This window comes from Cibotium barometz, chromosome 18 (assembly GCF_041138505.1).
Source record: "Cibotium barometz isolate CiBa-2024 chromosome 18, ASM4113850v1, whole genome shotgun sequence".
NCBI lineage: Eukaryota > Viridiplantae > Streptophyta > Polypodiopsida > Cyatheales > Cibotiaceae > Cibotium > Cibotium barometz.
The window spans coordinates 1,301,730-1,327,924 of record NC_141063.1 but is presented as its reverse complement, the minus strand read 5'-3'; the positions used below and the strand labels follow the sequence as shown (position 1 = coordinate 1,327,924).

The following is a 26,195-nucleotide window of genomic DNA, read 5'->3' as shown; positions in this document are numbered from 1 at the left end:
AGAATAGGACCATGACACCAAATCCACAGTACGACCTTGTGGTGCTTCTACATGCAATTGAAGCTTCCCCCATTTCCACGGAGGGTATGAATGATATCGAGCTATGGACTCCGCTCAAAGGGTGAGGGTGCCCTTGATGACCTTGCTACAACGAGCTCTCCAAATCTGCCACGCAGCAATACTGCAGCAAATCTCTCATTGCTGGCAGGAACCGAGAGTCCAATGATCAGCAGCGGGAGCTGGAACTCGGACTACAAAGATGAGAGACCTGTAAGGCAAGGCCCCCCCATCCTCCTCATATGCCATGGCAGCCTCAGCTTCAGTGGATCAGGCAATTTTGTCCCAAGTAAATTGTGTGTGTGTGTGTGTGTGTGTGTGTGTGTGTGTGTGCACGCGCACACGCGCGAGGGAGGGGGGGGGTGGGGGGCTATAGTGAAAATGCGGAGAATCCTCTGCCAAACATGTTGAGCCTTTGGGCAATCCTAGAGGCAATATTGTCGGGACCCCTCAAGATGGCCACACCTCAAACAAACTGCAGGCCTACCTCCGATGGCCAGTCAAGTACCAACCACTACGCTCTGATGCACCAACTGCCACAGAAAGAGAGTGATCAGACTGGCATTGCCCCCGCCACTAGATGGAATGCCCTGGATCTCAAGCATCTGAATCCTACAACCCAGTCATGCAGTGTATGCAAAGACGGGTGCTGGGAGCCTCCTCTATATCAAAGGGGTCGTGCCATGTCCACTCCCCTTGATCCCACTGAAGTCACGTGAGAGAGCGACTCTCCCATAGCCACAACTATCAGAATCCCTCTCTGGCCACCTTGGCTGGTGGAGGATCAATGTGCCAATGCTCATGTATCACCCTCACCCTCTGCAAGGTGCATCCACTAAAACCCTCCAAAGGAGACTCTACTTTGTCGAGTCTGCCACGCGGTCCGATAGAGAAGGTTAGGAGGGCGAAGCTCTCATCAGCGCCAGGAGCCTCCTCTATATCAAAGGGATCATGCCATGTCCACTCCCCTCGATCCCATTAAAGTCACGTGAGAGAGCGACTCTCCCATAGCCACAACTACCAGAATCCCTCTCTGGCCACCTTGGCTGGTGGAGGATCAATGTGCCAATGCTCATGTATCACCCTCACCCTCTGCAAGGTGCATCCACTAAAACCCTCCAAAGGAGACTCTACTTTGTCGCGTCTGCCATGCGGTCCAATAGAGAAGGTTAGGAGGGCGAAGCTCTCATCAGCGCCATGGAAAACCAAGGATATGTCGTGTCTGGTGAACACGCACAACCACTGCCGAGGGGAGGGGGGGTGGGGATCAAGGCAATCCACTCTGGGGGCATGGCTTGAGAATCCTAAGGGTTTGTAAGGTGGCCAATATGGCCATTTGCTATAGTGGAGGGATTCCCGCCGTTGCCCGCCGCCGCCCCCTTCTTTCTTTTCACAATCACTTGAATCACCAAGGCCTACTATGTCTAAAGAGTCCACGAGGAAGAGGCACATCACTTTTGGCTCATTAAGATGAGCACTATCATTTCCAATAGACTAACGCAGACCAACCAAGCTATCGGCCACAACAGGTGTGGTAAGGGATTCTCTCTGTTTATAGGACTTGGGTGGATTTATGATACCACCGTTTCCTAAGGATGAGAGCCTGTGAAAGAGTCCCACATGAATTCGCATCTCAATTTTTTACCCTCTTGACATTATCAATTATACTTCATGTTAGTGCAACTAGAACACACGATTTCAAATGGGCAAGCCTGAGTTCGTTTGACTGTGAACCCATTTTCACATGAGGTGACAACCTAAAGCATGCAAGTAGGTACTCCATGAATTGAACTTCATTCAGAAGTAGCCAACACACTACATAGTTTTCCTCAATGACAGTCAAACAATGCACGTTGATGATGCAAAACATAGAAAGCACACATGAACACAAGCAGCTTTACAGCATTGTTAATATTTTGTTTTTATCACTTACTCTGATGATTAAGGTTAAAATCTTTAAAAAATGACTTGCATCTTGTTTATATGTGAGCTCTTGGAGGTTCATTCATGCTAGAATGCCTATCTAGCAAAGTCTGCATCTTCTCTGTTATAGAAGGCCAGGGACACACAACTGCATACAACCTTAAACTGAGATCTTCCCATGATCCTGATCCTTAAACTTGAACTATGATCCACAACCTCAAGGGAGTAAACAAATGAAACAATAAACCCACCATGTAAATGATCACAACCTCACTGCCTTCTCGATCATCAACACTTTATATCTTGTAGGCATTCTGAAGCTCTAATACCCCACTCACAGATAGCTATTTACTCCCATATAGCCATCACTTTTCTACAAAATGCTCCAAAGAATAGCTTTGATTCCATTACACTCGGTGTCAAGCATCAGCCCAAAGTAGAAACACACCTATTTGAGATTTCTCTCTTTCATCAAAGCTTCGATTTTTGCAACATCTCCTGGTGCATCAACTCCATGAGCTTCATGATTGACTTTTATGACCTGCATGTAACAAAATGGAACAGCCTTTCTTAGCTACAATAAAAGCATTGTTAATCTTAGAATCTGCAAGCACATTTCATAACAGGCCAAGTTTTGTATGTCTTCTCCTGAACAATACTTCGGAAACGCACGAGGGGGGGGGGGAGGGGGGGGGATTTGGGGAATGTGTCACATCACCTAGGATTACATAATTCCCCTAAGAGCAGATGAATCTAGAGAGCTGATCGATGTGAATAGGAATGCATTAAGTAAGGTGTTAATGAAGGCCCAAAGGGGTCCAGAGTATTGGCCGCATGGCAGCCATGGGGGCAAGGGGAGCTTGGTGCCGCATGTGATGGAGAGGAAAAAGAGAGGCTTAAAGGTTTTTGCATGTGCAAGGGCAGGCATCCCTACTGTGTGGCATTGCAAAGTAGTCAAGAGCTAGGAGTACAGGTTCATGCAAGCAACATGTATATTGAGGTGGGTGAAATCATGTGTGCTGGTTCCTAATTTTGAGTTTCATGCATATGTGGAGCTGTCAACAATATACATAGTATTGCATATTACACTTGTCCCCTACGTGATGTACATCTAAGGCTTTTTACCAAGACTTCTTCTGAGGTTTTTTTAATAAAGCCTAATGTAAGAGTTCAACTATGTGGAGTTTAAATGATAAACTCTTAAACTGTGAACCAACAAGAGCCAAGCACAGGAAGCTGTGCCTGGAGCATGCATCCAAAAACAATCCGCTTTTCAAAGCAAAGGGACATGTTCAAAAACAAAAGCTCCGGCTTACGGCATATGTTCCCATCAACAAGCACACATCCAATTGGGGCTTTATCAGAAATCGGGTGAAATAGCATATACTTAATGCTCGTAGCTACAGTGATCAGAATTTTGGGGTTTTCTTGAAGATGGACTGTAACCAAATTGAATCTCTTGCATCCTCCCAAATTTGGGCCTTTTTCAAATTAGAGCTTCCTCCATCAAATTGGGACTACTACATAAACGAAGATATGAGATTTTTCCTTTGTTGCTCTCAATTTATGCCATTTTGGGTCCTCTGCCTTGGCCCCCGGGCCTAAAATGATGGCAAAGGTGTCAACTACCAAGCAACGTCATCGTAAAACGGAAAATCACCATCGACATTCTAGCCTAGGGAGTTATTAAAACTTCCAAAATTTATCCTTTCTAGTTTTGTGTCAAGGGTCCTCTACCCGCGTTGTCCCCCAAAATCCGAATTAAATAATCCATGCGTGTGTTTTCTCTCTTATATGTTTGTAACGCCTTATTTTATAAAAAGCTCCATTCCTATGTTATCCATGTTTTGAGTCAAGGGGAAATAGTTCTAGAAGCTGAAGAATCTTTTGTGTGGTCAAGCTCCATTTGCAGGCTTGACTGTGATCTATTGTATCACGTCAAGTGTGGCCACTGTGATCTTTTGCATCACGTGGTGCCAGTGAGTCCAAATCACCAAAAGTATAACGGCTATTCCTCATAACACCAACCTAACTCCAAAGGGGGGATTGTTCATGTGTGTGAACACTCCCTATAAGAGTGTGTCTATGTGAACACTCCCTATGAGTGTGCGTGAAGTCAATCTTAGAGTGGCTTAGATAATATCTAGATATTATACCTACCTGACAAAAGCAGTGATGTCACCCAAGAGAGCCTCTAGGACTATAAAAGCACTGCACTTTGTGAACTTTTAACATATCAATCTAAGCCTTACATTGTATGTGCAATACAATCTCTCTCTTAAGCTTTGTTCTCTTTCTCTCTCTACCCCTCTCTCTCTATCTACACCACAGCCATGGACATCTTTCATCCTCCTTAGCTTAGCCCTATGTAACCCTAACCCTAAAGTCTACAATGTCCACTCTCTTGGGTACCACTAAAGGCGTGTGAGCAGGCAAACCTCCCATAACCATAGCTGCCAGAATCCCTCTCCTGCCACCTTGGCCGGGGGAGAGTCAATGTGCCAGCCATGCTTGTGGAAACCAATCACCCATACTCTTTGCACAATACATCCGCTAGGGGCTCCCCTCTGAAAAGTTTGCCACGAGGTCCACTAGAAAAAGTGAGGAGACCTGAACTCTCTTCCGCACCATGGACTACTAAAGGTATGTCATGTCTGGTGAACACTACCAGCCAATGCATGCTCAGAAGGGGGGTCCGGGATTGGGGTAATCCACTCCGGGATTGGGATGAAAAGGAGTCAATGTCGAGGCTAAGCCTATTCCTACCTTGTATCCCAACGAGGCTCCTCGTATGAGCCTCCAAGAGAAGCTGTCTGAAAAGTAACCTATCTCAGATCGACTACATTGGACCCATGCTCAGAGCTTCCCCTGATACGTGCGGACAAGCACCCAGCAACAAGCTTGGGATGCCCTTGTTGCGCTTTACCAGGTGCATGATGAGACATGAGTGGCCTACTTTCGTAAGCAGTTAAGAGTCCGAGCATATGAATGAGGGTGACTTAATGGATGAGTTTCTCACAAGAATCAGTGATCTCAAAGAGTAGCTTGCATGTGTTGATGAGGTTTATCCGAACAATTCATTGGTGTCCACTGCTCTCACAGCTTTACCCAATTCATACCAAGGTTTTGCATCCATGCTTCGGCTCATGATAAAGGGCAACTCCAATGCCCTTAGGATGCCAGACAAAAAGATAAAGGCAAAGCCTTTTCTAAGGGTGGCTACAAGCCAAACACAAAATCAACTGAGCCTTCTATAGCAAGAATGCCGAGAAGGAGAGTGATAAGCCTAAGAAGAAAAGTAAATGCAACTATTGTCGGAAGCCAAGCCATAATATCAATGAATGCAAAAAAAGGTTCAAGAAAAAGAAGAAGAAAGACTCAAGCATGGTTGTGGGCGATGCATCAGCCACCAAGTGCTGAAAAAGAGGAGTCAACAAACCACAGTGGCACCCAGTTCGCACACCGCCCAGGCTGGTACGGTTGGTACGGTGGCAGTGTGGTCGAATCCAATCGACTGTTTTTTAAAGCCTTTTTTTTCATTTTTTGGCCGTTTTTTTTTAACCGTTTTTTGACCATTTTTCTCACTGTTTCTTGGGCATTTTGGAGACTCTTTTAGGCTTTAGCCTTTGGCCCTTTGCTTGCATCCTATATAATAGCCCCTCCCCCAACCCCATCCTCACAAGTATTGCTTAACTCTCAACCCCTCCCCTCACAAGTGCTCATTGCTCAAGAGTCAATCGACTCAATCCTCCCCCTTGAAGGCTTTCAACAGTTAGGGTTAGGGTTTGGAGGTACTGCAAACAGAAACGTAGAGAGCAGAGAGAGAGAACACGACTCTTTGTGTATTCAGTTGTGATAAAGTGAAGTACAATAGCCACATAATGAAGTGACCTAAAAGATGTGTTCACAAGTCCGGCCATAAAGTGTGCCGGGTGGACCAAAACACTTATAAACTGTTATAAGTGAAACTAAGCTAAACTAGGGGAAAAAACCTCCACTAACTGAAGTAAAAAGTGCCCCAGTAACCTACTGATGATCACTAGCACTCCTCTGGGTGCATACACAGCATAAAACCCAACAAACCCCCCTGGAGTAATATGTGATCATTGTACATCATCCACCAAAAGGAAACAAATTCAAAGCAGTGCGGAATGCTTCGAATTTCAGATGTGGTAATGCCTTGGTGAAGATGTCTGCCACATTCTGATCTGTAGGACAGTAGATCAGACTGATATCACCTACCTGGAGTCTCTCCCGAACAAAATGATAGTGAATCTCAATGTGTTTCGTGCGAGCATGAAACACAGGATTCCTGGCCACAGCAATGGCACTCTGACTATCAGTATAGATAGGTGTAGGCTCCTCCACTGAAATATCCATATCAGTCATGAGACGACGCAACCAAACACACTCAACAGTAGTAGTGTAGGCTGCTCTGTACTCTGCCTCACAAGACGAAGTGGCCACTGTGGTTTGTTTCTTGCTTAGCCAAGAAATGCATGAAGAGCCAAGAAAGAAACAATTTCCACTAGTGGGATGTCTGGTATCAAAATCACCACCCCAATCTGAATCACTGTAAGCGTATAACTGCATGTCACCCCCCTCAGGATAAAGCAATCCAAGAGACAAGGTACCCTGCAAATACCGGAATACACGCTTCACAGCTTGCCAATGTGACAGTCGCGGGCTGTGCATGATTGCAGGCAAGCACATAAAGATGCTATGCAATGCAGCATTGGCATGAGCAATTTCCGTTCATGAAACCATATAATATCACTGAAATTTAAACTTCTCCAGAAGTTTAGCAACATATCGAGATTGCAACAACCCAATGCCTCTGTTATCCTGCACAAACTGTATGCCCAAATAGTAGTGTACGAGCCCCAAATCAGACATGTCAAATGTCTGTTGGAGTATCTCTTTAAAAGCTGCAATTTTGTCATCATTTGATCCCATGAGCAAAAGATCATCTACATAAAGACTGATGACCAGCAGATCTTTCTCTTCTTTCTGTACATACAAGGTGGCTTCTGATGGACTGTTCACAAATCCTTGAGTGAGTAGGAAAGCATCTATCTTTGCATACCAAGCTCGTGGAGCTTGTTTCAAACCATACAAGGTCTTTTTCAGCCTGCATACTTTCCCTTCATGACCATGTTCTGCAAAACCTATGGGCTGATGTACATAAACTTCCTCCTCGAGGTCCCCATGTAGAAAAGCAATCTTAATGTCCAACTAGTGAACAACCCAACCACGATGTGCAACCAATGCAATGACACACCTAAGTGTCGACATACGGAATGTAGGAGCAAATGTCTCCTCATAATCAATGCCCTTTTTCTGTGCATAGCCCTTTGCCACTAGACGGGCTTTGTACCTGTCAATGGATCCATCTGCATGTCTTTTCAACTTATAGACCCACTTAGTACCAATGGCTTTCTTCCCTTTGGGCAGATCAACCAAATCCCATGTTTGATTCCTTTGAATAGAATCAAGCTCATCCTCCACAAATGAATCAGGCTCATCATCATCCTGTAAACTGGCTGCCATAACCATATTTAAATCCATGATGTGTGCATGCTCATTGGTCCGTGTCTCCCTACGCGTACGACCAGCAAGAGGACCCTCTAGATGGCTGTCCTGTAATGTCCTCAAATACCATCTAGGTATATGTCTGACCTGTGGTGCCTGCTGCCCCATATTTGGTTCAGCTTCTGGCTCAATTTGCTGCTGAATTTCTGCACCACCTTCATGATTTGCTGGCTGTCCTGTACCCTCATGAGTTGGATCACCAACTGTGGAATGAAACTCCATAGGTAGTAGACCTTCAAACACATCATTTTCAGCCTGATTTGCATCATAACCAGCCATGGATATTTCTGATTTTTCATCAAAAATCACATCCCGACTAGTGAATATCCTCCTGGATAGTGGGTCATATAACCGGTAGCCCTTGCTCTCACAGCTATACCCAACAAAAATGCATTTTGTGGCTTTATCATCCAACTTCCTCCTCAACTCTTTGGGTATGTGTGCATATGCAAGACACCCAAAAGTACAAAAATGTGATACCGAAGGCTTGCGGCCATGCCAAGACTCAAAAGGAGTAATGGAAACCAATGCCTTTGTGGGACATCGATTCAAAATATGACAAGCACACATGATAGCTTCCACCCAAAAGATATGTGGTAGCTTCTTTGCCTTTAGCATACATCTGGCCATCTGCATGAGTGACCGATTCTTCCTTTCTGCCCGTACTGAATGTACGGCTGAAGGCGTCGCTGACGGTACGGAAGCACTTGTCTGGCTGCGCAGATGTGTACGGACAGTTGACGGCGAGGGCAGCTGGTGGCGATGGCCTGTACGGATGAAGGCTCTGATACCAAATGAAGGCTTTCAGCAGTTAGGGTTAGGGTTTGGAGGTACTGCAAAGAGAAACGAGAGAGCAAAGAGAGAGAACACGACTCTTTGTGTATTCAGTTGTGATAAAGTGAAGTACAATAGCCACATAATGAAGTGACCTAAAAGATGTCATGTGCACAGTGGGTATCTACCGTGTGCTATACGCATGCAAGACTAGTTTCGAGGCTTGGGGAAGCTTGGAACTAGGCAGGCTGATTGACGAGCTGAGTTAGGGAAATACTAACGGGCGGGCACCCAAGTATGGACGGGCGGGCACCCAAGTGTGGACGCCCGATGACCGGCCAAGAGCCTATAAAAGGGTGGCCAAGGTTAGTTATTGATATGGAGAGTCTCGAGCGAGTTTGTGAGAGCTCTATGGTCTTGGAGCCTGGATCTAGTGCAGACGTGCACTTGCTTTATGCAGCCGAGGCCGGCAGCAGTCTCGAGGCCCGCGAGGGCAGCTTCGTGGCGGTATGGGACGTCGCGAGGAGGAGATTGGTCGGTACGTCATCCTAGTTAGGTGAGCTCGTGGCTCGGTGGGGACAGCCAAGATTGTGGGCTTGCCCACGGCTGTCATGGTTGGGAGGTGAGTCAGGCCTGCACCCCCTTGCTTGTTTGTTGTTCGTTTGTTTGCAGGATTCGAGTTTCGAACCAAGATCGATCACGAGGGAAGATCCGTGGGGATTTGACAGTGGTATCAGAGCATACCTCGTGAACGAGCAAGTCGGTAGGTAGAGAAGATGAGGTCGAAGTATGGTATGTGTTAAAAAACTTGCTGTTTTTTCTGTGCATACTGCAGTTTTCAGAATTTGTATGTGTTTTTTCTTCATCAAAGAAACCCATGTTGATGATGGGAGATGGTAGTTTTAATAGGGTTGCTTGCTTTGCAAAGAAGAGGCCTTGTGTGCAGTCGCATGACCTGCAGGGAGAGAAATTGAAAAAAAAGAAAAGAGAGAGAAAAAGCACGTTGCTTTCGTTGCTTTCGTTGAGCGCATGAGAGAGAGAGCGAGAGAAGAGCTGGCGGGGTTTTGTAGACGTGGCAGCACGCAGGCAAGTTGCAGGCGGGCGGGTGCGTCACTTGGCGGACTAGGCCTGTAGGGCAGTTGGGCGGCCAAGCCTGCCAAGCCAGGCGGCTTGCGCAGCCACCCCAGGCCGGCCAGGCCTGCGTAGCCAGGCAACCAGGCCTACGCAGCCTAGCGCACCGGCCAGGCCAGGCCACGCACAGCCGGCGCCCAAGCCATGCACAGCAGGATGGCGACTAGTCAGCAGCAGCCGACGGCAGGCGCAGGATGGCGACTAGTCAGCAGCCGACGGCAGGCGTGGAGACGTCGGAAAGGAAAAAGCCGACAGCATGGCGACGTCAGCTCACCGCCGTCAGGCTAATCCAGGAGGGAAGCGAAAAAAAAAAAACGCAAGTAAAGCATTACGTTTTTTTTTAGTGCTTTCGTTTTTGTTTTTTTAGGGGAGTTTAAATTTTTTTTTAAAAAAGGTTTAAAAGTCCTCCCTTTTCTAAGGTTTCCAAGTTTTTATTTTTTTTTTAAGTCAAGAGAATATATATATCCATATATATATATATATATATATATATATATATATATTTATTCACCAAAAAAAACACAAAAGCTAAAGCAAAAGCTAAGCATAGCTTTTCGAGATTTTTTGGCTTTTGGGAAACCTTTATAAATCCCCTCACGTGGGCTTCTTGCCACACCTCTCTCGAGTTCTCAAGTTCTCCAGTTTTCAAGCTCTCAAGCTCTCGAGTTCGTTCGCACTTTCATTGTGCAAAGATCGAATTTTCTCTCCGCGTACCCTCTTCACGATGTCGACCCAAGAATCAGAGTTGGAGCCCCTCGTGGAACGCGAAGGCTTGCCGCCTACGGAAGGCACTGATGCCGATCTTTTTGACGAGTTTGTGTCAAAATCAGATTTCCAAGAGTTCAAAGTAGCTCTCGAAGCTTCTTCAACGGAACGTCAGTCACAAATCGCAGCCCAGATGCAAGCTTTGCAGAACTCCATCGCTCTATTAACCACTACCCTCTCTACTTTCTCGGGAATGGATACCTTGGCTTCTGCTTTAGGCCCCAATATTACTCCGGAACCGTTCGGGGGCGAGCAAAAGCAGAGAACCAAGGAGATCGTGGACACTTGGCTACACAAGTGGCAAGTTCACTTTCAGTTTCATCCATATGATGATGGAAAGAAGATACAGTTAGCAGCAGGTTTCCTGTCCGGCAAAGCTTTGCTTTGGTGGAAGGAACTGAACCCAAAGCCAACGACTTGGGCACAATTCGAAGACATTTTCAAGAAAGAATTCCTCAAGAAAGAGGATGCCTACGATGTTGTTGCCCGGTTTTCAGCTTTGACCATGACCTCGCAACACCTCACTTATGAGGTCTACCTCCAGAAGTTTCGTGACTTGCAGATGAAGGCTACAAAGATGGATCCCACTACTCTTTTGGGGTTTTTCGTAGCTGGTTTACCAGACTCGTACCGATTACAGGTTAAAAATAACAAATGTAAAACATTGGACGAGGCCATTCATTCAGCTCGTATCTATGATGATACGATGGTCTCTTCCAAGTCAAAACCCGTTACCGAGCAGGGGAACAAGCATAAAAGAAAGTTCTCCGCACCTATGGCTAACACGACTGAAGGCAAGTCTTCGGACCAACCTTCGAAGAATACAAGTTCGACACCAGCGAAGAAAAAACGACTCCTTAGGGCTTTGAAGCTCAAGAAGGAAGGACGTTGTTTTATCTGTGAAGAAAAAGGACACATGCATAATGAGTGCCCGAAGAAAAAGGGTACCAAGTCAAACGCAGGACCCAAGCCAAAGGCAGCTAACCAGTTGTCTTTGACAGGTACGTCAATTACTGTACTTTCTCGCCCTAGTACTTGTTCTGATTGTCTGTTCAATTCTAAAGTATTTGGCATGCATGATCTTCTCCGAGTTTATGGAGAAGTGAATGGCCATAAAATTCACATTCTTTTAGACCCTGGCAGTTCGCATAACTTTGTTAACTACAAACTTGTGCAGAAATTGAGTCTTGACACGACACTCAACGACCATACCTATGAGGTACGTCTACCTGCGGGCAGACAAGTTTGGGATCGCAAGGTGGAGATGCTTCCAATCCAGATTCAGGACTACAAAGATACTCTGGAATGCTATGTTATGCATCTGGAAAATGTAGACTTGTTATTAGGGATTGAGTGGTTTAAGACTCTTGATGTCCAGATAGATTGGTCTAGTCATATTTTTTCTTTTCAGCATAGGGACACCAAGTATAGTATTTTAGGTGATTGTATCCATCCCTTTCAGGGACCTCTTGTAAATACAATTGATTTTGGAAATATAATGAATTCTTCTTTGTACACTGCTTTCCATTGTGTATTGATTCCACTTTCTTCTTTTCTCATCCCTTCATTGGATGTGAATGAATTAAGTGTGTTTGAAAGCAAAGAATTACAGAAGATACTTGATTCGTTTCAAGATGTATTTCCTAAGGAACTGCCATCGGGTTTACCACCTGAACGGGCAGTAGATCATCGTATTGACTTGATCCCTGGTGCTCATCCTGTGAGTATTCCACCTTATAGGATGAGCCAAGCTGAGGAAGATGAGTTGGCTAAACAACTCGAAGATTATTTGAGGATGGGCCAGATCCGTCCAAGTAAATCACCTTGGGGTGCACCTGTGTTGCTTAGGAGAAAGAAGGACAATACTTGGAGAATGTGTATAGATTACAAAAGATTGAACAAGCTGACAATTAAGAACCGTTATCCTCTCCCTAGATCAGATGACCTAATTGACCGGTTAGCAGGAGCGAAATATTTCACGAAGATAGATTTACGTACTGGCTATCACCAGATACGTATTCATGAAAGGCATGTCGAAAGAACCGCCTTTCGGACTAGGTATGGCCATTACGAGTTTCTCGTATTACCTTTTGGGTTAACCAATGCTCCAGCCACTTTCCAACAAATGATGAACGATCTTTTTCGTGAACATTTGGGAAAATTTGTGGTGGTGTTCCTGGATGATATTTTGATATATAGTCGTACTCTTGAGGATCATGTCAGACACCTCACGATTGTCTTATCTATTTTAAGACAGAATCGACTATATGCTAAATTCAGTAAATGTGAGTTCTTTATGACCGACATCATTTACTTGGGACACAAGATCACTAGAGATGGATTGAGCATTGACTATGACCGAGTTCAGAAGGTTTTGGACTGGCCTATACCGCGAACAATGAAACAACTTCGTTCTTTTCTTGGTTTTGTAGTTTTTCTTCGGAAATCTGTACGGGAGTACTCTCAGCTCACACTACCGATGACCGACTTATTGAAAGGTCGTGGACGTAAGTCCAATCAGCCTATCACTTGGAATAACGATTTGGATATGGCCTTCAGACTTTTGAAAGATAAAGTCAAGGAAGCACCTATCTTAGCATTACCTGATCCTAGTCGGCCTTATGTTCTTGAAACTGATGCCATTGACTATGCTATCGGGGCTGCTTTATTTCAAGATGGTAGACCGGTTGCTTTTGAAAGTAAAAAGCTAGACGACACTCAATCTCGTTGGCCAACCCTTGAGAAGGAGCTTTATGCTGTGATTCATGCTCTCAAGGTTTGGAGACATTATTTATATGGCTCCAAGTTTGTGGTATTGGCTGATCATCAGTCAATCAAGTATGTGTGTGATGCGGATGATTTGAGAGGCAGGAAAGCTCGTTGGGCCGAGTTAATGCAAGATTTTGATTTTGAGATCCGTTATCGGAAAGGGTCCATGAATAATATTGCAGATGCGCTTAGTCGGATTAGAGAGGTGAATACTTTGTCGTTCACCGAGATTTCTACTGACTTATTTCAATCATTAAGAGGGCTTTGCAGGACTGATAGTTATTTTGGTCCATTTTGGCAGAAGATCCAGGACGGGAGCTCATTGATTGACCAAGACTCGGTGTGACTGAGCAGTCTACCATTCAGGCTGCAGGAGGTCAGTGGATGATTCGGAATGGTTTACTATTCCGTAATGACAAAATTTGTGTACCACAGATCCCGGACATTAGGTCCAAGATTCTGAGGGAGTGTCACGACGCCCCTTCTGCTGGACACCCTGGGGTACACAGGACACTATCATTAGTGAAACACACTTTTTATTGGCCGAAGATGAAAGGGTATGTAGAAGATTATGTTCTCAAGTGTCAGATTTGTCAGGCAAATAAAGCTGAACGCTTTAGACAGGCTGGGTTATTGCATCCTTTGCAAATCCCGGGTAATAAATGGGAAAGTATTTCCATGGATTTTATTACCGGATTGCCAAGAACACATCAAGGCCACGATTCTATTTGGGTTGTGGTAGATCGCTTGACAAAGATGGCTAGATTTTTACCGACCCAGAAGAATATTACAGCTACGCAATTAGCTCGGCAGTTTATCGAGCAATTGTTTAGACTGTACGGGTTACCGCAGGACATAGTCAGTGACAGGGACTCTAAGTTTACGAGTGATTTTTGGAAACTTGTTTTCGAGAAGTTGGAAACAACTTTGAATTTGAGTTCCTCAGATCATCCTCAATCTGATGGCCAGACTGAAAGAGTGAATCAGATTTTGGAGGATATGCTTCGAGCATATGTATCCAAAAGACAAAGTTCATGGGAGGATTATCTTCCTATGTTAGAATTTGCATATAACAGTACTAAGCATACGAGTACAGGGTTTAGTCCTTTCATGCTTATGTATGATTTTCAACCAAGATCACCTGTTACAGTAGGATTCTCACGACTTCAGCATGATGCAGCACGTAATTTTTTGCAAGATATGCAGGAAATGTTACAAGTTGCAAAGGAATCTATTAGAAGTGCTCAAGACCGAGACAGGTTTTATTCTAATAGACATCGTTCACCTAGAGAGTTCTCTGAAGGAACGATGGTGTATTTGCGAGTTCCGAAAGATTGCGAGACTTTACGGACAGGTACATCTCCGAAATTATCCCCTAGATACTGTGGACCATTTCGTGTTACACGACGGATTGGTTCAGTTGCATATGAATTGGATTTGCCTTCTCATGTGAAAGTTCATCCTGTATTTCATGTCAGTAGACTTAAGGAAGTACTGGGTGGAGCAGATCAGTTAGTTACTCCTCAAGAAATTATAGATGTCCAGGACATGACATTTGTTCCGCACGAACCTGAAAAGATTCTTGGATTTCGTGAACGAAGATTGCGTCATACGCTTATCACGGAATACAAGATCAAGTGGAAGGATCGTGTTGAGGAGGACGTTACATGGGAGACATTGACTTCTCTTCAGAGAGATTACCCTGGATTTTTAGTGAGCTCAGGAGTGAGCTCTTAGAGGAAGGGGAGTATGTCATGTGCACAGTGGTGGGTATATGGGTATCTACCGTGTGCTATACGCATGCGAGACTAGTTTCGAGGCTTGGGGAAGCTTGGAACTAGGCAGGCTGATTGACGAGCTGAGTTAGGGAAATACTAACGGGCGGACACCCAAGTATGGACGGGCGGGCACCCAAGTGTGGACGCCCGATGACCGGCCAAGAGCCTATAAAAGGGTGGCCAAGGTTAGTTATTGATATGGAGAGTCTCGCGAGTTTGTGAGAGCTCTATGGTCTTGGAGCCTGGATCTAGTGCAGACGTGCACCTGCTTTATGCAGCCGAGGCCGGCAGCAATCTCGAGGCCCGCGAGGGCAGCTTCGTGGCGGTATGGGACGTCGCGAGGAGGAGATTGGTCGGTACGTCATCCTAGTTAGCTCAGCTCGTGGCTCGGTGGGGACAGCCAAGATTGTGGGCTTGCCCACGGCTGTCATGGTTGGGAGGTGAGTCAGGCCTGCACCCCCTTGCTTGTTTGTTGTTCATTTGTTTGCAGGATTCGAGTTTCGAACCAAGATCGATCACGAGGGAAGATCCGTGGGGATTTGACAAAAGATGTGTTCACATGTCCGGCCATAAAGTGTGCCGGGTGGACCAAAACACTTATAAACTGTTATAAGTGAAACTAAGCTAAACTGGGGGGGAAAAACCTCCACTAACTGAAGTAAAAAGTGTCCCAGTAACCTACTGATGATCACTAGCACTCCTCTGGGTGCATACACAACATAAAACCCAACACCCCTCGAGCTCTTCTTCGAGACTCAAGCCTCTCTCCCCTCTAGGCTCTCTCAAGCATCTCCGTCTTCGTACAGCCTCCCCCTCTTCCTTAACTTTCAAGCCTCTCCCTCTTCCTCAAGCCTCTCCCTCCCTCTCCCTTTCCTTCTCCCAAGACCCTCTCTCCTCTTTCACCATGAGATAAAAGCATGAAGCCTTTACTTTGCATGCCATTACCCATGAGAAGAACAACGGGAAGTCGGGGGCATGGAAGTAGACTTGCAAGTATTGTAGCAAGGTCTACACTAGTAGTGCCACTAGGCTTCTTGCACATCTCTCCAAGATGGGGGGGCAAATTGCACCTTGCAAGATGATCCCTCAAGACATTGCCGATGACATTGTGAAGAAATACTCCTTGCTTGGCAAAGCAAGTGATAGTGGAAGAGTCTCCCCCGTCGTTGTCGTCGCTCAAGACAAAGTCATCCCGCCAGCAAAGGATACATCCTCCTCATCCTTCTTCCCCTTGACCAACTCCAACCCCTCATCAAAGAGACCAAGTGAGTTTGAGGTTCCACATGAGGCAAGCCACTCTTGGAGGCACCATTGGAGAAAATGTGACCTCTCTCTCTTGGGTCCGAGCAAAGCAACAAGAGGCAAATGTGGAGATTGCACACACAGTCATTGAGTGTAATCTCGCATTTCGTATCCTTAAAACTCCTCAATGGCAAAGGATGGTCAGGGCCATTGCCAAAGTAGAACCATGCCATGGCTCTTGGCATGGTATCACCTACAACGACATGCATACTTGCCCATGCTGACTTTTGCAGCTTTATATATATTCATGACTCTTTGACATGTACATTTGTCTACTTTCATTTTCTATGCAACATTCTAAATTTCTATGTTTCGGGTAAGTTGTAACTTTTCTAAGTTTTGCATCTATGTGTATGTGTGTATAACAATATATATTTATATTTTTAAGTATTTTTTAAATGGACCATACCTCCACCGTATTTTTATTTTTAAAATTTAGCGGTACATTCCGAGACCATATTTGAATGTACCATACTGAATCGAACTTCTCGTATTTGACAACTATGTAACAAACTAGATGAATCCAGGAACATGCCCAAATTCACCTTTTAGGAAGGTGCATGTTATATACTCATGGTAGTCAACCCACAAGACTATATAACTATCAACTCCATTATGCATAGTATGGACTAGATACTACAACATCCCCACTAACGTATCAGTGCCCAATAGTGGGTGTAGAACTCTGTATCAAGATATGCTCTCACACACACACACACACACACACCATAGTCACATGGAACACGAAATGGAAACGGGGACGGAAAAGATTGAGAATGGCCATTCCCTGTGACTATAGAGTGACATGGAACAGAAATGGGAACGGAAAGAAGCTACTATCCCCGACATTCCCGAGTCTAAAAATGCCCATTCCCTTTGACTATGAGACACACACACACACATAAGAGCATATATTCACACGAAGTCCTTTGTACTGAGTTTCTGTCAAACCTCCGGAGATGCAGGACAAACTCAGCCATAATGAAGCCTAGCACTAAGGGAAGTAGCAAATAGAAAGAATTAGCACAACAAATAAGTAGTCGATAGGGAAAATGCACTGCTAAAGATAGAAAGGATAAGCACAATTTCAACTGGCCGCAACTCGGACGAAAACTTCACAATGTGAAATCTGCATGTCCGCTAATATGACTGAATTATATACCTAGATGAATCCAGGAACATGCCCAAATTCACCTTTTAGAAACGAGCATGTTATATACTCATGGTAGTCAACCCACAAGACTATATAACTATCAACTCCATTATGCATAGTATGGACTAGATACTATGACATCCCCACTAACGTCATTAGTGTCCAATAGTGGGTGTAGAACTCTGTATTAAGATATGCTGTGACACACGCACTCCACACACACACACACACATAAGAGTATATATTCACACAAAGCCCTTCGTACTAAGTTTCTGTCAAACCTTCGAAGATGCAGAGTAGACTCAGCCATAATGAAGCCTAGCACTAAGGGAAGTAGCAAATAGAAAGAATTAGTACAACAAATAAGTAGTTGATAGGGCAAATGCACCGCTAAAGATAGAAAGAATAAGTAAACAAACTATGCACAGGATGATTAGGCATTCATTGTGCACTGTAGGTATGACCCTTTTGTCCATGATATATGCATGTCAGTGATAGATCAGCATGTCTGGTATTTTGATAGTGGTGCTACCAAGCACATTACTGCTTGGCTGTGATTTGTTTTCCTCCCTTGAGTCTGCTCCTCAAAGGAGGCACAGTCACATGTGCAAACAATCCCTCATATCGAGTGAAAGGAGTTGATAAGATTGTGCTCATTGCTGTAAATGATGGGACAATCACTGTCTTAGAAAACTTGTTTGTGCTAGGCCTTAAAAAGAATCACGATGGCAGGTCTAGTGGTCAAATTTGTTGATGGCAGGTGTATAGTTCATGACCAGACTGATGGAGACATCACTATGGTATCTGATACTCTAATGCTTTTATAGCGACTATGAAGTGTGTATGGCTCAGACGTCTTTTGGTAGATCTTGGTGTTGGAAAGCAGCCCCACCTCCATCTTCACTGACACCTAGGGTACAATAGCCATTGCGAGGAATCCAATGTTTAATGCTCACACAAAACACATTGAGGTGCATTATCATTACGTCAAGGAGAGGCTCATTGCAGGAGAGATTAGTCTCGCTTATGTCTCTACACACGACAATGTGTCAGTATGTTCACAAAGGCTCTGTCAAAAGAGAAGTATAAAGCTTTTCGCAAAGCTTTGGGCTTATTGCCATTTAGGGATTGATCAACCACATGATTCCTATGCATGTTCACATCATCGCTATAGGGGGGATTTGTAGCCATTTATATGATAGTGATGTGTAGACATAGGCTAATGAGGTATTTTCCCACGAGCGTGTGTACACTCTTATGAGTGTGTGTAAGTGACCTTATCATGTCACTTCACTTGTACTTCACTCATTTTTCATCAATCTACTTTGAGTGTTGTGCTTCTCTATATCTACTTGCTTGCTCCATCTGTGTGGGTGTTGTTGCATCTGTGTGTGTTGTTGAAACTTGTGTTGTGATACCACTGTTGGATTTAGGGTTAGATTTAGGTTTAGCAATGAAGCATAGAATGCAAAGTGAATAAAGAGAGTGAGAGTGAGCTTGCACATTGCACAAACAACAATGAGATAATGAGATTAGGTACAAAGTAAAAGATGTGACACAAGGTAAAAAAACCCTTTGATATACAAAGGTAAAAAGTGCCCCGTGTGGAGAATTATTACTCCTAGTTCACATGTCACTACTATAAACTCACGAGTATAGTGGACAATCACTAAAGAAGGATTCTAAGGACTCGGAAGAAGCCAAATCTTGCTTCCAAAAAGAAGCCGAGGGGCAATCACTCCAGTTATGTGCCTATTTCCAAGAGGACAAATGTTTCCAATGTCATAGCAAGGACCACAAAGCCAAGCTTTGCCTTGGGGAAATGAATCCACAAGAGGATCTTAGCAAGAATCAACCCCATGTAATGTGGTTCTTGATGTACAAGGGGACGCCAGTCATGCACCACAGGATCAACAGGTTTGCAAGGCTTGGGAAACAATCACGAATCAACTTGATCTTTTCTTGTTTGACAATTGTTCCATGGATAACTTTGTCTCTACAAAGATGGCCGCTGCAGGGGACGCCAGTCATGCACCACAGGATCGACAAGTTTGCAAGGCTTGGGAAACAATCACATATCAACTTGCTCTTTTCTTGATTGACAACTATTCCATGGATAACTTCCTCTCTACAGAGATGGCCACTGCATGGGGTTTGAAGTTGTGGATAACACGGGTCCAGAGATTCACATAGAATCAGCTTCTGTCGGGAAAGATAAAGGTTACCCTTATCATTGGGAAACTTTGCACACATACCCACGGTTATTTAGACCATGAGAGCTTTCTTCTAGCTCCTTCGCAGGAATGTGATGCTTTGTTTGGTATGCCGGGGCATGCTTGTCTTGACCCACTTGAGAAAAGGCTTGAGGCCAAGCTCATCACCTTATTGCTCGCCGGTTCTTTTGGTTCAAAAGAAGGATGGTTCATTCCATATGTGTGTGGATTATCGAGCTCTAAGTAAGATCACTGTTAAGAACCGATTTTCCATATCGTAAATCAATGACAACTTGAACAAGCTGGATGGTTCTACATGCTTTAGCAAGATTGACTTATCAGGTCCAAAATTGTGCCTCGGGATACGCATAAGATAGCCTTCAACACGATTGACTTATCAAGTCAGAGTTGTGCCTCGGAATATTCATAAGATAGCCTTTCGAACTACCTTTGGGTTGGTGTGCCTTTCGGTCTCACCACTATCCTAGCTACATTCAATCGGATAATGGATCATATCTTTCAAGCGCATATAAAGTTTATAGGCATCTTTCTCGACAATAGCTTGGTGCTTTCCGAGAAGAAGAGCATAGAGCTCATTTAGCCATTGTGTTTGAAGAGTTCCACAAGCATAAGCTCTACATCAATGCCAAGAAGAGTGAGTTCTTTCTTTCAGAGACTCATTATCTTGGCCATATTGTGTCAAAGGATGGAGTCTACATGGATCCCGCAAGGATCCAAGCCATTCAAGCTTGACTAGGGCCCCAGTCGGAACAAGAGGTATAAAGCTTTCTTAGCTTGTGCTCATACTACCGAAGATTTATCATGCATTTTGTGCATATTGCCTCTACCTTGCATGACTTGACAAAGAAGAGGGTTGTTTTCAAATGACAACACGTGAAAGGGAAGCTTCTCAAAAGCTCAATGTTAGATTAGCCAACCTAACCCCCAAGTTAGCAATCTAAGGGGGTTAGATTAGCCAACCTAACCCCCAAGTTAGCAATCTAACCCTCGGGTTAACCTAGATGCAATCATTATAGTACCAGTGCTTATTATTCCCGATTCGCATAAGCCTTTCAGTGTTGAGTGTGACGGGGGCAAGGTCACCGCCGCGAAATATTTCACTATCGAAACGAAACGATTCTGAAACGATTTATTTTGGAACAAAACGTTTCAACACCAGGTAGGTGGACAATGAAACGTTGGACCGAAATGATCATATACATAAAATGTGAAGGTGCTGGCCAATAGTTATAAGATGCAAAAGAGAAGAGAAAAGAACAAATAGGATGAAAGAAGGAAAGATAAAGAATTATAAAAGCTACAAAGCGCACAAAATCACAACCTTTTTCCCCACATGAAACAATATGGTTTCAATGTGCACATGAAACGTTTCCGACACTGAAACGTGAAACGAGTTTCAAAGCCATCGAAACGAGTTTCATGGTGACCATGGACGCGGGTGTGGTTTGCATAGGTGTTGTTCTCAATCGGGAGGGACATGTTGCCTATGAGAGCAGTCACCTACTTGAGTCCAACCATTCTTCAGGAGTTCATTGGTATCAGGTACAGTTTTCAATGCTGAGAAATTATAAAATCTTGGATAGCTTGGATTACAATTTATTTAGAAATTAGCACTTTGCGTTCTAGTTTCTCTCTCTCAAAGAAGAACTATCCTTCCCTTCCCAAAGAGGTGAGGATGGTTGGTTTCCATGATCAAAAGACGGCACATCCACCCCTCCCCTCTTGAGGTTGAAAACAACCCGTTGTAGCACCTATGGCTTTGGGAAAACTGGCTCATTGCTTGGCTTTAATGGTACCCAAGGGAGGAATACTAGTGACGTCATAGCATTCGGCCAGAGGTGCCAAGTGTATTTTTTCAATACTTGGCCAGCTTGGGCCGTGCATTTTGTTTGCAAGAGATAGATGGCACCCCAGTTGCCACCACTGCCCTTTAGCACGCCCAAGGCCTCTCCTTGAATTCTCTCATACTTCTAGCATTGGCTCTATAGAGATGTTTCGGCCTCAGAAGATTACCCTCTTCTTTTGGCTACTCTTCACTGCAGCCTGGTGGGCACATGGCTAGCCATCACAGGCCGTCAAGCTTCACGCAGTCGTCATGGCGCCCTCCAAGAGTCGTAGCACCATTGCCTTTGTGATTGTTGGAGGCCCAACATTATTGGTGGAGGATTCTCCGTTTATTCATGTTATCAGGTATCAGCCCCGGTGGATACTGTTAACTTGGTTCTTAGTCTAGGATGCCTGATTTGAACCTATGTGCCATGTCCTTTAGTTGATATCATGGGTGTTCCCATATAAATATTGACGTATTGTGGGTGATTTCCATGTTGATATTGATGTTGCTATTGTGTTTGTTCACTTTGTATCAAGCGTAATCTTGTTGGGATCGATCGATGTGCTGATTCTCGATCGATTGTTAACAACTGATGTGACTGACGTCTGGAACAATGCGAGGGCACTGATTAAGGTGTCGCACGAATAAGAAACGTAGACCATGTGAAAACTCCGATTGAGGTATTGCACAAGGCACAGAGTTTACGAAGTGCCAATTCTGGATCTTTATTTTGGCTATCTGCCTGTGTGAAAGAAGCATTGGCAATTATGTTAGAACACCAAGGTTTGGCTCCATGGATCTATTGTTGGCAATAAAGATTTAAATATCCTAGTTAGGAATCATGCATCCACCAACTAGAAGGCCGGAGTTGGACCCAATGATTGTCATTCTCTTCTTCTTGTATTTTTGTTGATTAAAGCTTGAAAACATGCGCAATAGAAAGCTGGAAATGGAACTTGAGAGAGAGAGAGAAGGTGGGCGAGTAGACACGTTCAATGTGACTTCCATTAGAAACTGAAAATAAAAGATATACATCAACATAGGTGTGACCCTTAGGTTCACCCTCATTTATTCAACCACTCTTGGTACCTTAAAGTGGTACACATCTATTTCCCTTCATTTATTGTCCCCCTTGCACATTACACATTAGATTGACCTCATTAATGCTAATACTCCCCCTTAATGATCAATCTATTTTCTTTTATGCCCAACATATTTCTGAATTTTTCAAACTTATCTCTCGCCAACGCCTTGGTGAGAATATCTGCGGCCTGCTCTTCAGTAGAGCAATACATCAACTCTATTTCCTTTGATTGCACCTTCTCCCGCACAAAGTGATACTGAATTTCAATGTGCTTGGTGCGCGCATGAAACATTGGATTCTTTGCTTCTTCATATGTCACAGGCTCTTCTTCACTTAACACTTTTGACATGAGTGCTAAATTGACACGGGCTGAATTGTTCTTTGCTTTCAGTCTTTGACTTCGTCTCTCACCATCCATTCTTGATTCAGGCTGCAGCATTTGTCCTTCTTCTATCGTCTTTATATACCACTTTGGAAGTCTTTTTGCTTGAGTAGGTGCTCCACTTTGTAGAGTCTCACCTCCCCCATCATTTGAACCTCTTCTTGGACTGTTTGGGACAGCCACATCACCTCCATTAGGAACTGTATTTGCTGGTCTTTTATTTCTGTTTTGGGTGTCTTCATCAATTTGGGTGCCATCCTCTTCATCTACCTCATAAAAAATGAGGTTTCCATCCACTTCATGCAAATCTCCCTCATGGGCTGAGAAGGAGTCTTCATCAAACTTCACATCACGACTGATTATGATCTTCCTATTCACGGGATCAAAAAGCTTGTATGCTTTGGAGTTAGTAGCATAACCAACAAATATGCATTTCTTAGATTTGTCATCCAACTTTTGTCTTGCTTCTTTATGAACATATGCAAAAGCATCACATCCAAAAATTCTTAAATGAGACACATTAGGCTTGTATCCCGTATATACCCCCATTGGCGTCTTACCATCCAACGCTTTGGTTGGTGCTCTATCTTGAAGATAAGCTGCGGTATGCACAGCTTCTGCCCAAAACTTTGATCCCAAATTCGCATCTTTAAGCATACTTCTTGCAGCTTCCACAAGAGTTCGATTCTTTCTTTCGGCAACACCATTTTGTTGTGGAGTATGAGCTGTAGTGAGTTGTTTAAATATCCCATGCTCCATGCAATAGGAATCAAACAAATCTGAATTAAACTCACCACCACGATCAGTCCTCAACCTTTTTATCCTTTCATTTGCTTCATTCTCCACTTGTGCCTTCCATTCTTTGAACACTTCAAGTGCCTCTGATTTGTGCTTCAAAAAATACAGCCAACATCTTCTTGAAAAATCATCAATAAGTGACAGGAAATACCTTGAACCGCCCATTGATTTCCGTTGAGCAGGTCCCCATAAATCACTGTGCACCAATTCCAATGATCTTTGAGCTCTCCATGAGCTTGCATGAGGGAAGGGATTCCTTGAGTGCTTGCCAAGTATACATGGCTCACACACCCTTGAAATGGCTTCCATTTGAGCAAGCCTATCACCAATCCTTTATCAAACAAATACTTCAAAGCCTCAATATTCAAATGCCCATACCTTCTGTGCCAAAGCTTCGTCAATTCACCCTTCTTTGTCAACAATGCTTGCTGCCGCTCGTTGTCATGAGCTTGTACAACCTATCATGGCTTCTTACACCGCATGCTATCTCTTCTCCACCTTTCTTGAGATCCTTTATGACAAAGTGATCACTAAAAAACTCCACAGACATTTTTTGATCTGTTATACAGCCCACACTTAGCAAATTTCTTGCCAATTTAGGAATAAATAAGACATCTTTGAGTGTACCTTGATCACCGCTTGAAAGCTGAATTTGTACATCTCCATGTCCCTTAATTGTTTGAGTGCTATCATCACCCAAAATAACCTTTGAATGGCTGCCTTCATCAACATAATTAACAAACCAATCATTAAAGCAAGTCATATGAGAAGTAGCACCGGAATCAACATACCATTCACTCTTAAAAGAGGCCTGTGTTGAATCAGCCATAAGCAAGAATTCCTCTCTACTTTGGCTTCCATCATTTGCATCATTTCTTTCCACATAGTTGCTGTTTTGGCTTCTTTGATAATTGGAGAAGCCTCTCCCTCTTCCTCTCATGCTTTGTGCGTGTTGCTTGACTCTACATTCAGCCTCAACATGGCCTTCTTTTCCACAATAAAAACAGGGTCCTCTCCCTCTTCCAAAGGAGTTGTAACCGCCTCTTGAGCCGCCTCTATAACTGCCTCTTGCATTGCCTCTATAATTACCTCTTCCACAAGAGGTGTATCCTCTTCCTCCTTGAGATGAGGAGCTTGAATCTTCGCCTTCATCTTGGCTGCCCTGATTTGATCTGTCATTTCTCTGATTCCATCTTCCTCTTCCACGGCCTCTCCATGGTCTCCCTCTTGCACTAAATGCTTCATCTTTCCCTCTTGAAGGTCTTGAGCCGCTGCCTTGCCTTCTTAGCTCCTCTTGCAATAGAAGAGCACTCAGCTCCTCAAAGGATGGAGTAGTTTCCCTCACCATGAGAGAAGTCACCAATTGAGACCATGGTGAATTTGGTTCATTGACAGTGAGCCCATTCATTGCAATGCTCACCATATCCACATCACTTACATACTCTTCCACCGAGAGCAATTGATCCGTGATGTCTTTGAGGCGCGTGATGTAGGCAGTGATTGTTTCACTTGCATCCTTTTTGAAGGCATGCAACTTTTGCTTCAAAAACAACATCCCAGTTGTATTGACCAATTCAAACAGCCCCTGCAACGTATTCCAAGCTTCAAATGGAGTTGTTGCATTACTTATTTGTGGGATTATGCTGTCCCTAACATTCAAGTTGATATACACAAGAGCCCTTTGAGCCCTTTTATCCCACTTATCTCTTTCATTCACCTCTTCTTCATATCTTTCCTCTTCTCTTGCCCTTTCTTGAGAGGACATTTCTGGACGTACAACTGCTCTATCAACTTGAGGTCTTGCAGCCTTCCCTTCTGTGATATCCCATAAGTCTTTCAACTTGCGAATATTCTTCAATTTGAACTTCCAAATTGGATAGTTCTTTCCATCAAGTTTCCCACTCTCTGGTAGGATAAGCATATCCATCTTTGTCTCTGCCATTTCTGTTTTGGGACAGCAAACTCTTCACACACAATTATCTCCAAAAGAAGTGAGTTTGTGGCTTAACAACCACACAACATCAAAAACAGAAAATTACAGTTCAATTCTCCTTACTTTTGCATGATTCAAATGGCAAATTAATTACCATACTTGGGGCTGCTTTCACCATTCATTTGCTGGTCACAAATCTTTGTCTTCACTGCCACGATTGCCCTCTTCATGGGCTCAAAACAGGCTGGAATCTTTTCTCCTCTCATACCCCTTTGCTTCAACAAGCATTTGGGTGTTGGATAGCATCAAAATCCCATTCTTCACAAAAAACAGGCTGCTCTTCAAATTCTCTGCTCCCTTCAATCTTGGGGCTGATTCTCCTTTGTTCATTGACTGAATTTACACATCCATGCAAACACTTTGTTGGGAACTGCCTTTGCTTCCCAAAAACTTCAATTTTGGGGCTGTTTTCTTCATGAAAACAGGGCATCTTCATACTTCCTCATCTTGGGGCTGATTTTCTCCATCTTTGGGGCTGGAAACAGGGTAAAAACCTTCATTTCAGTTTGGTACATAACCATTTACTGATTTTTCACCATTTGGGAGTGAAAATTCATCATTTTTAGGGCTGAAAATTGTGCAGAAACCCTAATTCCGGGACTGTTTTTGAAGATTTCTGATTTTCCACC

The 26,195-nt window shown here is 44.0% G+C and overlaps 1 protein-coding gene across 2 annotated transcripts in view; it reads right to left on the bottom strand.

Moving 5' to 3' along the window:
• Positions 1-1,992: 1,992 nt before the first annotated feature.
• Positions 1,993-26,195, bottom strand: part of CKS (Nucleotide-diphospho-sugar transferases superfamily protein) — a 41,574-nt gene continuing 17,371 nt past the window's right edge. For both annotated transcript variants that reach the window (XM_086811970.1, XM_086811969.1), the window contains exon 8: positions 1,993-2,521. In XM_086811970.1, the coding sequence (XP_086668096.1) occupies positions 2,429-2,521 (93 nt within the window). In that variant the 3' untranslated portion in view covers positions 1,993-2,428. The remainder of the gene's footprint in view (positions 2,522-26,195) is intronic.